Source organism: Mandrillus leucophaeus, unplaced genomic scaffold, assembly GCF_000951045.1.
Source record: "Mandrillus leucophaeus isolate KB7577 unplaced genomic scaffold, Mleu.le_1.0 Scaffold196, whole genome shotgun sequence".
NCBI lineage: Eukaryota > Metazoa > Chordata > Mammalia > Primates > Cercopithecidae > Mandrillus > Mandrillus leucophaeus.
The window spans coordinates 3237813-3253841 of NW_012101987.1; the positions used below are offsets into that span (position 1 = coordinate 3237813).

A 16029-nucleotide genomic window follows, 5' to 3' on the forward strand; every position below is an offset into this window, starting at 1 on the left:
GTGATTCTCCTGCCTCAACTTCCCCAGTAGCTGGGATTACAGGTGTGCACCACAGTGCACAGCTAATTTTTGTAGTTTTTAGTAGATGGGGTTTCACCATATTGGCCAGGTTGGTCTCAAACTCCTGACCTCATGATCTACCCGTCTCGGCTTCCCAAAGTGCTGGGATTACAGGCGTGAACCACCACACCCAGCCTAATGTTCTTATTCTTTAATAGAAAAGGTCATAAATACTGACCACCTAATAAAAAAAAAAATCTCATGTCTTTGATGCAGCAACAAGTGATCACATGCTTTCACATGTGAATATAATAGCAATGAAGAAGAGCGAGCATGAAGTAATTTGAAAATTGAATTACATGACTATTTGCTTTTCAAAAAACCTGTAATTTTCTTAAGGGAAAAAAGTATACTTTGAATGTAATGAAAACTCTGCAAAAAATGTTCTACTTCTTTTAAAGTTATATACAAATAATTTATCCACCAAATTTAGTTTTGGATTATTTTCTATACTCAGCACTCAGATTTAGTGTAGTGTCTGAAGTGCCAGCGCCTTAGATATTTCTACTGTGAATCCTCTGATATTTACATAAACTTCGGATTAAATATATTTTTATATCTACTGCATCTGCAAAAATATATTTTAGTATGAATCCTCTGCTGCTTTTTAAGCTGTAGTTTTTGAAAAGGTCTTTCAAAATTTGTTACATTTGCAGGGTTTTTCTCAAATATAAATTCTCTGATGTTGGCCAGGTGTGGTGGCTCACGCCTGTAATCCCAGCACTTTGAGAAGCTGAGGTGGGCGGATCACCTAAGATCAGCAGTTTGAGATGAGTCTGACCAACATGGAGAAACCCCGTCTCTTCCAAAAATACAAAATTATCCAGGCATGGTGGCACATGCCTGTAATCCCAGTTACTCGGGAGGCTGGAGCAGGAGAATCGCTTGAACCTGGGAGGCAGATGTTGCGGGGAGCCGAGATCACGCCATTACACTCCAGCCTGGATAACCAGCGAAATTCCATCTCAAAAAAAAAAATTCTCTGATGTTAAACAAAGTTTAAGCGACTGCTTCAGGGGTTTCCTCTAGTACAAAATCAGTACAGTAAGATTTGTGATACAAGGTACTACAACCCTCTTTATATTTGCCGTGTTTGTCTTCAAAATGATTACTCTTTTTCACATTAAAGGCTTATATTTTCTGAATGCTTTTTCGACAGTAATTGCATTTATAATGCTTTTATTAAGTATTAACTTTCTGATGCTGAATAAGATGTGAGCAGATATTAATGGCTTTTCCACACTCTTTATATTTGTATAATTTTTCTCAAGTATAAATTCTTTTCTGTGCAATAAGGTATGAGCATAAATTAAGCTTTGCCACATTGTTCGCACTTGTAGTTTGTTCCAGTATGAATTATCTTACCTAAAATAAAGTGTGACAACCATTTAAAGACTGTCACATTCTTCACATTTTTAGAATTTCTCACCAGTATGATTACTTTTATGCTTGTAAGTTTGAGGTGGTGTCAAAATTATTGTCATATCTTTCAGGTTAGTAGGGTTTCTCTCCAGTATAAATTTTCTTATGTTTAATAAGACTTGTGAATTGCTTAAAAGCTTTGCCATAATTTTCACATTTGTAATTTTTCTCCGGTATGAATTATCTTATGTTTAGTAAGGACTGAGGACCATTTAAAAGCTTTGTCACATTCTTCACATTTGTAAGGTTTTTCTCCAGTATGAATTCTCTTATGTTTAGTAAGGTTTGAGGACTGGTTAAAGGCTTTGCCACATTCTTCACATGTGTAGGGTTTCTCTCCAGTATGAATTTTCTTATGTTTAGTAAGTTTTGAGGATTGGTTAAAAGCTTTGCCACATTCTTCACATTTGTATGGTTTCTCTCCAGTATGAATTACCTTATGGATAGTAAGGGTTGAGGGCCATTTAAAACCTTTGCCACATTCTTCACATTTGTAAGGTTTCTCTTCAGTATGAATTTTCTTATGTCTAGTAAGATTTGAGGACTGGTTAAAAGCTTTGCCACATTTTTCACATTCATAGGGTTTCTCTCCAGTATGAATTTTCTTATGTTCAGTAAGTTTTGAGGATTGGTTGAAAGCTTTTCCACATTCTTTACATTTGTAGGGCTTCTCTCCAGTATGAATTATCTTATGTTTAGTAAGGGTGGAAGAGTGTTTAAAAGCTTTACCACATTCTTTACATTTGTAAGGTTTCTCTGCAGTATGAATTATCTTATGTGTAGTAAGGTGTGAGAAATGATTAAAGGCTTTTCCACATTTTTCACATTTGTAGGGTTTCTCTCCCGTATGAATTATCTTGTGTGTAGTAAGGTGTGCAGACTGGTTAAAGGCTTTTCCACATTTTTTACATTTGTAGGGTTTCTCTCCAGTATGAATTATCTTATGTGTAGTTAGGTTTGAGGACTGCTTAAAGGCTTTGCCACATTCTTCACATTTGTAAGGTTTCTCTCCAGTATGAATTTTTCTGTGGGAAGTAAGAGTTGAAGATCGGTTAAAAGCTTTACCACATTCTTTACATTTGTAGGGTTTCTCTCCAGTATGAATTATCTTATGGGTAGTAAGAGTTGAGGATCGGTTAAAAGCTTTGCCACATTCTTCACATTTGTAGGGTTTCTCTCCAGTATGAATTTTCTTATGTTTAATAAGATTTGAGGACTGGTTAAAAGCTTTACCACATTCTTCACATTTGTAGGGTTTCTCTCCCGTATGAATTCTCTTATGTTTAGTAAGAGTTGAGGACCAGTTAAAGGTTTTTCCACATTCTTCACATTTGTAGGAATTTACTCTAGTATGAATTCTGCTATGTTGAGTTAGGCATGAAATCATTCGAAATGATTTGCCACAGTCTCTACATTTGAAAGGTTTCTTTTTAGTATGTCTTATCCTATGTCTGTTTGAATTTGAAAATTTATGAATGACTTTTACATATTTATCACATTGAAATATTTTGCTCTGGGTAGCTGTGAGACATTGGTTAAGTCCATTATAACCTCCTTTGTGCATCTTACACTCATCCACACTTTCACAGCCTTTTCTTAATGGCAAATTCTCATGTCTACACGTTCCATATCTTTTCAGTGTCGCTTTTTGGAAAGAATCTTTTATATTCTGCTCTGGCCAAAGGTCTTGGGCAAAATGAGAACACATAACTGAAAGAAATAAAAATGACATATTACTCCACTTGCTAGACTTAGATGAAGACAGTTTACAAATGTAACATATAAAACTAAACAAACTACATTAAGTAAGATGGCACAGCAAAATACCATAGGCCCTAAATGCTTCATAGACATATAAATGTAACAAAAACATACTGACCAAAATACATCTGTGGAAAATTTATAAATGAGTTAAGTGTGTGCAGTGCCCCAGGTGAGCATAATGCAAAGAGCCACATAGGAAAAAAACAGTTTATTACATTTACAACATAGCTCTTTCTGCTGCCCAATGTAACAGAGTGCCTTTAGAAGTAAATTGGCAACTCCTGGTTTCTTTTATAAAAGACAAGAAAAATAGTGGCAAAAACATTTTTATTTCTGATTTCCAGGGACTTTTCCAGACACTGGTTTCTGTACTGAAATAAATGGTATAGGCATTGGAATGGCAGTTTTGAGTCTGGTGAGATCAAAGGTAAATGCTACAGTAGCGAAGAGACTGCAATACTATAGGCAGGAAATAGTTGTAGCAAATGATTACTGACTATTAAGAAGAAACATGAACAAACTCCTTTAACTAAAAAAACCTAAAATATTCCAGACAAGACACATCCTAAGAATATGTTAGAGAAACTCTCAGAATCTCTATCCAAGACCATTGGTTTCAGACTATGCCAGGACAAAGCTATAATATGAAGATTGTTACAGGTAGTTTGTTTTTAATGTCTAAATTTCAATGAAAGATTACAATGTATACAAAATATTAGGGCAACATACCCCCATCAGAAATATAAAAATTTCAGAAAGCTACCATTAAAAATAAACATATACAAATTAGTTTTAAAAACCTGAATAATATTCAATGAGGAAAATAGAAACACAGAGAGCTATTGAAAATCAGAAGAATGAGGATAACAAAATATTAAAAATATAAAAAAACAGAAATTGTGGAAGTGAAAAATACAAAAAAATTTAATATAAGAAAAAATGATGTAAAAATGAAGAAGCTCAACAAACTAGAATACATACAAAGATATTTTTAACAAACACATACATAAGTGCAATTTCAAGTCACAAACAAGTAGAGAATCCTGAAAGCTGCAAGATAAAAGTGATGTGTCATTTATAAGCATAGTCTTATGAGATAACCAGTAAATTTGTCATGAAAAGTTTGCAAGCCAGAAGGAAATTGTGTGATTTTGTAATAGTCCTGAAATTAGTTTAAAAAGTATACTGGCACTGCCATTATTAGACTTGACTGCAGAAACCTGTGCTAGTGTCTGCCCTATATACAGAAGTCCTGAAGGATATTCAGTCTGTCCAAAAATAAAAAGGCAGTTACAGCTACCCAAGCCTCTTATAACAAACCAACTAAAGGTAGACCCTAGTGCAGACCCAGAAGCCTTGTGATTAAGCTACAACTCCTCTGAACTATAAACCCAGAGGGCATCCCATCACCCTGGGGGCCCAACAGAAGATCTTAACCTTCTGAAACCGTTTTATAAAAACTTGAAGAGGGCCAGGCGCGGAGGCTCATGCCTATAATTCAAGCACTTTGGGAGGATGAGGCAGGTGGATCATGAGGTCAGGAGTTTGAGACCCGCCTGGCCAATACGGTGAAACTCTGTCTCTACTAAGATACAAAAAAATTGTCCAGGTGTGGTGGTGCACACTTGTAGTCACAGCTATTTGGGAGGCTGAGGCAGGGGAATCACCTGAACCCAGGAGGCAGAGGTTGCAGTGAGACGAGATCGTGCCACTGCACTCCAGCCTGGTGACAGAGCGAGACTCCGTCTCAAAACAAACAAACAAACAAAACAAAACAAAACAAAACCTGAAGAGCTGTTTGCTCATTCAAATTCATACACACCAATGCAAAACTATATTGTGCTCATTGTAAAATGTGAAATAGAGGTTCCTCTTCAAAGGGACTTTTCTCCTCATCTAATTAGGAATAAATAGTAACTTCTCTTAGAATCAAAATGTATTCAAAGACCTGTGCTAACATTCTTAGATATCTGCTAGCCATAATAAACTAATCAATGTACTTTGTGTTCTTAGCTCCCACATTTTAGCCTAAATATTTGCCCTGGCATGCTTATACTGGTCCAAGCAAGCATTAGGTCATAGCCTGTTAATATTCCTTATTTGGAAGTGTTTTCACCTTTCTCAGCATTCCACAAGTTGCTCCCTCCTTCCTTTGTTCTCCTCTGCCTTTGCCTCTTTTAGAAAGTTCTAAGTTGCTAGCCAATTGGGACAAATACAGAATGTGAGGTCCCGTTGTAGCCAGTGGAAACCGGACACAGCAGTAGGGTGAACACATCAGGTTATAAGTGACCCTGTCTCCTTTGTTCAGTGCATTCTTGTGGCAAAACTGTTCGCGAGTGTACTCTTTCTGCAGAAAGTAAACTAGCCTTGCTGAGAGATCCTTTGTCTCTCAAAGGATTTTTGTGACATCAAGCACCCATTCCCAATACTATTGTCAATGCTTCCATTTTAATATAGCACTGGAAGTATGTGGCAGAATTAGTAAAAAAAAAAATTTAAAGCCATTGAAACTGAAGACAAATAAGTAAAAGTTGCTGGTTGTAGATCATATAATCTTATATATAGAAAACCATCAACCATAGTACATTAAAACCTGTCTAAACTAATAAATACACTCAGTAAATTAGCAAAATATAAAATTAACATACAAGTATAAATTATGGTTCCATATATTTAAAACAAACTATCTGATAAAGAAAACAATCTATTTATAATAGCATCAAAATAATAAATTTCTGAGAACAAATTTAACCAAAGAGGTAAAACATTTTTACACTGGAAAATATAAGATATCATAGAAAGAAACTAGAGAAGACACAAATAAATTTTAAAATATTTCATGTCTATGGATTGAAAGAATAAATATTGTTAAAGTGCCATGTTACACAAAGTAACCTATAGATTCAATAAACTCCCTATCAAAATTCTAGTGGCGGCCAGGCGTGGTGATCACACCTGTAATCCTAGCACTTTGAGAGGTCAAGGCAGGTGGATCACCTGAGGTCAGGAGTTTGAGACCAGCCTGACCAACATGGAGAAACCCTGAGGTGGAGGTTGCAGTGAGCCGAGATCACACCATAGAATTTCAGCCTGGGTAACAAAGAGTGAAAAAAAAAAAAATCTAGTGGCAGTTTTTACGGTAATGAAAAATACAATTCTAAAACATACATGAAACTACAATAAACTTTGAATAGCCAAAGCAATCTTGAGGTAAAAGAACAAAGCATAGGGGCATCATACTTTATAATTTCAAACTCTATTTCAAGACTGTAGTAATACAAACAGGATGGAATGTGCAGAAAAATGAACAAAAAAACCCCCTCAATGGAACAGAAACCACTACTCACACATTTCAAACATGATGCAAAAATAGAATTTAAAAAATTGTTTAACAGAGAGTTTTTCAAAATTATGCAGATATTTGTGTGTCCCCCAAAACAATGAAAAACAGTCAGACTGTGCAGTCTCTTATATGCCACAAAAAGGACTTTGGCTCTAACTGTAAACTTGAAGATCACCAAAGGGAAAGCAGAAGATGCCCCCATGTGAGGGCAAAAAAAAAAAAAAAAAAAAAAAAAAGAAAGAAGAAAAGAACAAAAAGAAAAGAAAAGAAAAAAGAAAGAAACCTCAGGCTTCCGAGAAACTATTTTCTTTGGAACAGTTTCCGAAATCACATTTTAAGGACTGGTATTCTCCTTGACCTTTGGACCTCTCATCTCTGCTGTCTATTGTATTAATTTTCACTTTCACCTACCTGGGGATTTGGCCACCATGATCTCATGTCTCTTCATACTCCAGGCCTCTTTTCCTTGCTCTAGACAAGTGATCAGGTCTGGCTTAGAAACAGCAATACCTGTTTTATTAAAAATAAATAATATAAATCCTGCTCATCTTCTCTAATGACCAATCTAGTAATGTGCTTAGATAGTAAATCCCAAAATACTAATTTATAACAGACATTTCCAAATACTTAAAAAATATTTTTGATTTGTAGGTTCTTAGTTTTACTATCCAGTACTATTGAATCAAAAATTGGTGTTGGCAATTACATTTTAAGGTATGGGCAAAAATATTTTATGCCACGAAATTTGTGGAATTTAGTAATCTAGAGTGAAGGATACAGATTAGCTCAGGAATTTGGAAAGTTAAGGTAAAAATGAAACATCTTGAACAAATTCTTTTCTACATGTATTAATCCTCAAGGTTTTCTTGAAAACAGGGATCTGAAACTAATGTATGCAAAGCACACTTTACCAAAAAAACATTCCACAAAGAAAAGAAATAACACCTTTAGGGTATATTAGGAATTGTGTATTGAAGTTATGCTCACCCAGGAAGACCAGGTTTCTGTAGTTCTCTAACATCACATTTCTATATAAATTCCGCTGTGCCGTGTCCAGGCATTGCCACTCCTTCAGAGAGAATTCTATGGCCACATCCCTAAATGTCAATGGTCCCTGAAAAATACACACACATACACACGATTACCAAGTGGTTACGAAAAGCATTTTTAATTTGACTCAAGGTGAAATGAGAGAGTAAAGGTAATTTTCTGACTTATAGGAGGAACTAAAATTATAAAATAAAATAATTTTCTATTATTTAGAAATATTCTCTAATGTATTTTTTAACTCTAAGAAAAGAGAGTGGCATAAGATCCACAATATCAGTGTATACATGATACTTTTCTGGATGACATTGTATAAAATTAAGGGCATAAAAATGTATATTTTTTGAGTGCTGTATATGCATTGTAGAGAATGAATTGTGTATGTTTTTCAGATGGAAAAGACAGGTTGAATTAGAAGGTACTTTTTAAATTTTAATGTGTACAATAAACTGGAGAACTTGTTAACGCAGGTTGTTTTTTCAGATGATCTGGAATAAAGTCTGATTGTCTGAATTTCTAACAAGCTCACCAGTAAGGTCAATGTTTTTGGTCAAGAATAATATTTTGTCAAACATCCAGTAAGGGGAAGAGTCCTGTGTTTTTCCTAATTTTTCTGGCCTGTAAACAAAGTTAAGAGCTTTGCCTTTCCAAAGACAGATATATGCAAAAAAAAAAAAAAAAAAAAAAACCAAACAAACCCCCAAAAAACTAAGAAAAAAGGGCAGCTGCTGAATTAACTGTGATGGTTTATGTACATTAGCTGCATTAAGATAATAATGAAGAGAAAAATAATTAACTCTATAGTGATAAAATCTGTCAGAGAACTCTTTAACCAAGTGAATCATTAACATGAACTGCACTAGGACAAATTTTTATGATGTGCTGATGCACACGGAATGACACAGCATCATGGCTATGATACTGCCCCTCCAAAACTAAATTACAGTCTGAATTTTAACATTAAAAAATCAGTTTTATGCAAAGTTCAGGATACAGATATCTTCCCTGTTCTATAATTTGTAATAGCAATTTTAAGTCATCTTTCTTTAGCACCCTAGAGAGCAGGTATCTCCTGACAATTTTTGTTTAGAACTTTCTGGGTAATAAATGTCATTTTGTTTAACTAAGCATTTCCTTGATCCTGTTTTGCATAGAGGTAATGGAGAATACAGATGGAACCTCAACATTACATGTTTTCCATCTTTACAAACGACTCCAGCTTTCCGCCAATAGAAATCTTGAGTATCCACACCTTTTCACGTTCAACAGTGCCAAAGGGAACATTTTTAATAGTGCAGATTATAAATTCGTGGTAGGAATTCTGCATGGCATATAAGAAGCCACAATGTGAAGAATGTAGAAAGGGCTCTGGTATATAGAAACAAATATTTTTCAGACACCCTTGACTATCACAAAATGTTTTAAAAGTAGTTAAAATAAACTCTTTAGGGAGGAATAATACAATAGAGAAGTAATGATGTGCACGGCATTCTAGGAGGCACAGTGGACACAGCTCTTGATCTGAGACACGTTTTGCTTAAAAAAAAAAAAAAGCCATTTTTTCTTCTTTCTCCTTCTTTTCTGGGAATCCTTTTCAGATGAGATTCTTTGAACAAATTACAGCTGCATGTTGAGAATATGTCTTTAAAGATGTCAGCATCGCCTGCTTATCTGCTACCACGACACCCACAGGCAGAAGGATCAAGACCGGCAGAAAAAGCTCACTCATTTCTGTCCTTTATAACAGAAGAGATTCAGGAACAATGAGCTGCTCCATGGAGATCAAAATACGTTTCACTTTTCCTGTTCTCAGGTGCCCTCCCCTGTCACAGACATCAGCAATTTCCGCTACAATAATGAAAATATGGGCCATGGCTCGGCTTGGTGGCTCAATCCTGTAATCCCAGTACTTTGGGAGGCCGAGGCAGGCAGATCATGAGGTCTGAAGATTGAGACCATCCTGGCTAACACAATGAAACACCGTTTCTACTAAAAATTCAAAAAATTAGCCAGGCGTAGGGGCATGCGCCTGTAGTCCCAACTACTAGGGAGACTGAAGCAGGGGAATCGCTTGAACCCAGGAGGCAGAGGTTGCGGTGAGCTGAGATCGCACCACTGCACTCCAGTGAAACTCCATCTCAAAAAAAAAAGAAAGAAAAGGAAAAGAAAATATGGGCCACATTGCCCTGTCCCTACCAAACCCAAACAGAAAGAGTCCTGTGGCCACCCTTTAGTGCAAAGGTAGAACTTAACACATCAATGTACCTGGAACACCTCATACTTGATTCTGGCCTCAACTTAGAGTCACATGAAGCACTTCATTACTACAACACAGATGCTTTCCCCCAGAACAATAAACAGAATCCATGGAAAGGGCACAAGTAAAGAGATTTCTGCAAATTAGCCATGGAATCCTAATGAGAAGCCTGGGCTGATAACCACTTAGCTAAGCATTGCCTCTCAAGCCTTAATGAGCTTATAAATCACTTGGTAATTTCGACTTCACTCTATGTAATGTGATTCTGCAGGTTTGGAAAGGGTCCATGAATGGGGTTTTAAACAAGTCCCCTGTCAATGCTGATGTTGCTCCCCCTGGGCTCATTATTAGCATTAGAGAAAGCAGACACAGCACAGGGTCCCTTACACTCAGCCCTCTTGTCACAACCAAATACTTCTGGTACAAATAAAGACAACACATCTCTGCCAGGCGCGGTGGTTCATGCCTGTAATCTCAGCACTTTGGGAGGCCGAGGCAGGCGGATCACATGAGGTTGAGAGTTTGAGACCAGCCCGACCAACATGGAGAAACCCAGTCTCTCTACTAAAAATACAAAAAATTAGCCAGATGTGGTGGTGATTGCCTGTAATCCCAGCTACTCGGGAGGCTGAGGCAGGAGAATCACTTGAACCCGGGAGGCAGAGGTTGTGGTGGGCTGAGATCATGCCATTGCACTCCAGCCTGGGCAGCAAGAGCGAAACTCTGTCTCTAAATAAATAAATAAATAAAACCCATCTCCATCCTAAAGTATCATATTCTTTGCTGGTTCATTAAAGTTTACAGAGGAAACAGAAGGCAGCAATGTCTGAATAAGCCTGCATTTGGCAACAACATGTACACATGTACTAATGCAAGATACATTAAGTGGGAACTATGTACTCAAAAGGATGTTAAAGAGCACTGTGTTGGCAATAACACATTACGTGATTTCATCATCATAACACCCTGAAAGCTGTTGTTGTTTAATAATTCTTAGGATTTAAATAAAGAGCCCAGCCTTTCTATTTGTTCTTGTTTCTCTGTCATTGATTTTTTTTTTAATTGCATAGAAGAAAAGCTAAATACAGACAGATGAGAATACAGAAAGGAAGGTTTAATGTATTTTAGAGAAGTTTTTACCATATTTATATTTAATTTTATGTGACTTGCAGAGCAACTACTGGATTTGCAAAAGTAGAAAACAAGTTGTTAAACAGAATGTTTCTGCAAGCACTGGTTTTAATAAAAAAAATTTAAAATTAAGACCCTAAAATACATACTTTATTTTTATCATTTATCTGTTTTGGGGTTTTAGGAGATTGTGAGCACTATCTCTAGAAAGGCAGCAGGATTCACCAGACAAAAACTCTGATCTTGTCTTCTTTTTTTTTTTTTTGAGACGGAGTCTTGCCCTGTCACCCAGGCTGGAGTGCAATGGCATGATCTCAGCTCACTGTAACCTCCACCTCCTGGGTTCAAGAGACTCTCCTGCCTCAGCCTCCCAAGTAACTGGGATTACAGGTGCACACTAGCACATCAGAGTGATTTTTGTATTTTTTTTTTAGTAGAGATTGGGTTTCACTATGTTGGTCAGGCTGGTCTCAAACTCCTGACATTATGATCTGCCCACCTTGGCCTCCCAAAGTGCTGGGATTACAGGCGTAAGCCACCACGCCTGGCCCAAAACTCTGATTTCTTCTAACAAATTGTGTGAGGCAAGACTCCAGAGTGGGGCCAGACCTAAATAAGGCCTCCAAATAGGTTAAATCTAAACAGAACTGGGGCATGGAGAGGACTCTGTGTAGAATTATGTTCTCTATGCCACTGGGGTATTTCCAGTTCTGTTTTGCCTAAGCTTACCTAACAGAAACTTAAATCCCAGAGTTTGTGTAATTTTAATCTTTTTAAGCCACTGCCCCCTCAATTTTACAACATATACTAATCAGAAATTTAAAGAAATATTTTAAGGTTTTCTAGGGTAATTTTATTATAAGATATTATAAGATATATATGTATTCTTAGCAAGGTAAAATAAATAGAAATAGGCTGGGTGCAGTGACTCATGCCTGTAATCCCAGCACTTTTGGAGGCTGAGGTGGGAGGACCACAAGGTCAGGAGTTCAAGACCAGCCTGGCCAAGATGGCGAGGCCCTGTCTCTACTAAAAATACAAAAATTAGCCAGGTGTGGTGGTGTGCACCTGGAGTCCCAGCTAGTTGGGAAGCTGAAGCAGAAGAATTGCTTGAACCTGGGAGGCAGAAGTTGCAGTGAGCTGAGATCGTGCGATTGCACTCCAGCCTGGGTGACAGAGCAAGACTCTGTCTCAAAAAAAAAAAAAGAGATCAGAGTTTTTGTCTGGTGAATTCTGTCACTGTACTCTAGCCTGGGTGACAGAGCAAGGCTCTATCTCAAAAAAAAAAAAGTAAGAGCTCTATAAGAACACGTACACACAAAAAAGAAACAACAGACAATGAGGCCTAGTAAGGGTGGAGGCTGAGATGACAAGGAGAATTTGAATAAATATTTGTTTGGTGTTATGCTTAGTACCTCTGTGACAAAATAATCAACACCAAACCCCCGTGACACAATTTTACCTATATAAGAAACCTGCACGTGTACCCCTGAACCAAAATCAAAAGTTAAAAGAAAAAAACCTGATGAGTGGGGAAGAGTACAATGTAGGTGGAAGGACTGTAGGTTTTTGCTACATATAGATAGCGGTCCCAGTGGGGCTGTACTGATTTATTTGTGCCTGTGCAGGCAGATGGGATTATGAACAGGTGGTCCAGAACTCTAGCTTGGTGGAGAAAACAGTTTGCTGCTGCAGATTCAGTGTCTGGGGGTTGGGATATGCCAGGAGAATTGTAGGCACTCTTGTGGGATTTTGGCAAGAAACACTAGGATCCACAATGATGTGGTAAAAGTCCCGAGGATGATGACTAGTCTTGAGAGGGATGTGGATACGTCAATGTCTAGTGTGTGTTTGTGAGTGGGTGGGACTCCTGTGGTGGCAGCGGCAAGAAAAGGGGGTCTGTCATCAGAGGTCCTTTCCTCCAAGTTTTCAGTCCACAGTCACCCTGGGAGGAGACCTGGAATCACAAGACAATGGGTAGTGTGACAGCCTGTGTACATGAGAGCAGAGCCTCCCATTTCCAGACACCCAGAGTTCCATTCGAGGCCAGGCCTCTGTTATATCTTTTTTCTGGTATCAAATCTGTAGAGTTTGCTGAACACTAAGCAATTCTCCAATACCTACTAATTATCTGAAATTTGAATTCTGACACCACCCAGAGTCAGCACAGACCCTGATTCAGGGTTCAGTCCCACAACATTGTCCTCATTACAGATGCCAGTCACAAACCCCATAGGCCCATCTATGCTTCTGAGCTACTAGTAGTTTAAAATGTGGGGATTCCCATAACCTCCCTCTAGTTCAATAATTTGATAGAGCTACTCGCAGAACTCAGCAAACACTGTAGTTATGTTTACTGGTTTATTATAAAAGATACAACCCAGAAAAAGTCAAATGAAAGAAATGTAGAGGATAAAGAAAAGAGGTGGGGAAAAATGAAACATACATAATCCTGGAAAATAGCTGTGATTAATAACATTCATCCTTTGTGTGCTCCAGCAACAGTTTATGAAAATAAACACTTTTTTTTTTTCCCCTCATACGGAGTCTTGCTCTGTCGCCAGGGTGGAGTGTAGTAGCACGATCTCGGCTCACTGCAACCTCTGCCTCCTGCTTCAAGAGATTCTTCTGCCTCAGCCTCCCAAGTAGCTGGGACTACAGGCACATACCACCACGCCCGGCTAATTTTTGTATTTTTAGTAGAGACAGGGTTTCACCATCTTGGTCAGGCTGGTCTTGAACTCCTGACATCGTGATCCTCACGCCTCGGCCTCCCAAAGTGTTGGGATTACAGGCGTGAGCCACCACACCTGGCCAGAAACACCCTTCTTATTATGACTTAGAAGGTGCTCCCTTTTCTTACCTATCACATAGCCAGATATATACTCTATACATTTTCTTCCTTTTCTCATTAAAAAAATCAGCTGAATTTTTGAGTAGGTGTTAGAATTTGTCTTCACTGGTCTAAATAAAATACTTTATTTATTTTTTTAATTTTTTTTTTTTTTGAGACAGAGTGCAATGGCACGATATCGGCTCACCACAACCTCCACCTCCTGGGTTCAAGGGATTCTCCTGCCTCAGCCTCCCGAGTAGCTGGGATTACAGGCATGTACCACCATGCCCGGCTAATTTTGTATTTTTAGTAGAGACAGGGTTTCTTTGTGTTGGTCAGGCTGGTCTCAAACTCCTGACCTCAGGTGAAATGCCCACCTCAGCCTCCCAAAGTGCTAGGATTACAGGCGTGAGCCACCATGCACAGAAATAAAATACTTCTTAATCAAACTTCACTTAACTTTATTTTTTTTTCCCACAGGCTCCTGAACTTTGAGCTACCCTGAGTGTGAGTCAACATACAACCCCATTTTATGTCCCTCCTACAAACATGCTGACTTCAGGGTAAAACATTCTCTGATCTAAAATCTGATTTTTTTCCCTCTCCATTTGCCATTCCCCTCCCACCTTTTTTCTAAACTTTTATGCGCCTCCCTAGGAAACAAAGCCTTTGTCTGCCTAAACTTTGCAAGCCATAAAGATTATATAGTTGGTACTTCCTCCTGTTGCAATATTCCTCTGGAATTCATTTTTTTTTTTTTTACACAAATCTAACTTTGTTTTATTTTACAAAGTCTAGAAAGTGCCTCAAAACAATAAAAAAGTTTCTCATCAGTAAGACTCCCAGTTTCCTTTCATCTTAACCTTAACTGCATGTGCCGGTGGGGCCCCAGCTTTCCAGGGCTTTGGAGATTCTCTTAGGATAAAGACTTCTTCCATGGCTGGGGTGAGCAGGCTGGGACATCTGCAGGGGAGGCTCCCCAGAAAGAACTAACTGGGCATTTAATAACCTTTTATTGTAGGCTTAATATTAGCCTTAGGTTGCAGTCACTGGGTTCAAGCTTTAATTTCCACATCAGATTTATTCCCTTGGTTTTGGAAACTGAAAACTCCAATGAAATCACTCAAACATCGTGTTCATATAAAAAAAGGAAATTTTTGGTGCTTACATTTTATACCTCAATTAGAAAAGCAAACGCACCTATTCCTTTTCAACAATGAACATATTATTTTATTATTTCTATAAAAGATCATGTAGTAAACAACCCGTCATGGGAACACTTCTAAGAGGTACCTTCTAAGAGGTACCAAGTTTCATCTCATAAAATTTAGCATGAAACTTAAAAATCAAGATAACAGGATATGGGACAGAAATATTCACTGCCACAACTTTGCCCTGCAAAAAGAAAAATTGATGTTTTCATGAATCTATGTAACTCACCAATTATACACCACATTCTCTTATGGAAATCTATTTATTTTCTACAGCCAAAATGGAAGAGAGACTTTTCTTAATTTTCTCCTTGATAACATTCTAAAAGCTGAGACTTGGAATTCTGTTTAGAATCACCCAGCCACAAGCACGCTTGAGAAAAATTTTAAACTCACACTGACAAAGGAAAAGGTAAATGAGAATTCTTAAATGGAATATATGATTAGATTTTAATTTTTTTTCTAAAACCCACTTCTTTTACGCCCTGTGCAAACATTTTTGTGCCTTTTAAACTTCACTAATTAAATGCAATTTACAATTAAAAGAAGCTGAAGTCAAAATAAGTGAACAAATCTTTTCAAGGTGACAAACCCACGGAGTGACAGTGCTGATTAGAAAACACATGTGTCTGACCTATGTGTCAAGTCAGGCCACTCAATCACTTGAAAGATTCTCCCACCCACTCCTGCTCACTAAAGTTCTCAATGACCAGCCTCTCAAGAGACACTGCACTATACCCCAGTGACTGCCCCAAGTGCATTTTACTTTGCAAGTTCTTGCACCATCTCACTGGGGTGACTTTTTTCTGTCTTTTGGGATACTATTTGTTCTTTCACAAACCTTAGAGAATCCAGGGGGTAAAAATTATTTCTGCATTTTTCTCTCAATACCAGCATCTGACTGGCTGACCAGCAATGTGTCTCCAAGAAATAGAAGCTGGGTTGGGTGAAGTCAATC

General features: G+C 37.7%; 1 protein-coding gene across 6 annotated transcripts in view; it reads right to left on the bottom strand.

Moving 5' to 3' along the window:
- Positions 1–1222: 1222 nt before the first annotated feature.
- ZNF85 (zinc finger protein 85) overlaps positions 1223–16029 on the bottom strand; it is a 17041-nt gene continuing 2234 nt past the window's right edge. The window contains exons 2-4 of one of the 6 annotated variants that reach the window (XM_011978540.1): positions 7577–7703; positions 7001–7082; positions 1226–3192 (exon numbers count right to left, since the gene is read on the bottom strand). In XM_011978540.1, coding sequence (XP_011833930.1) covers positions 1634–3192; positions 7001–7037 — 1596 coding nt within the window. In that variant the 5' untranslated portion in view covers positions 7038–7082; positions 7577–7703 and the 3' untranslated portion in view covers positions 1226–1633. Of the gene's footprint in view, positions 3193–4683; positions 5366–7000; positions 7102–7572; positions 7704–16029 lie in introns of those variants that run through there. The other 5 variants (XM_011978537.1, XM_011978536.1, XM_011978541.1 and 2 more) reach the window with 5 other exon arrangements.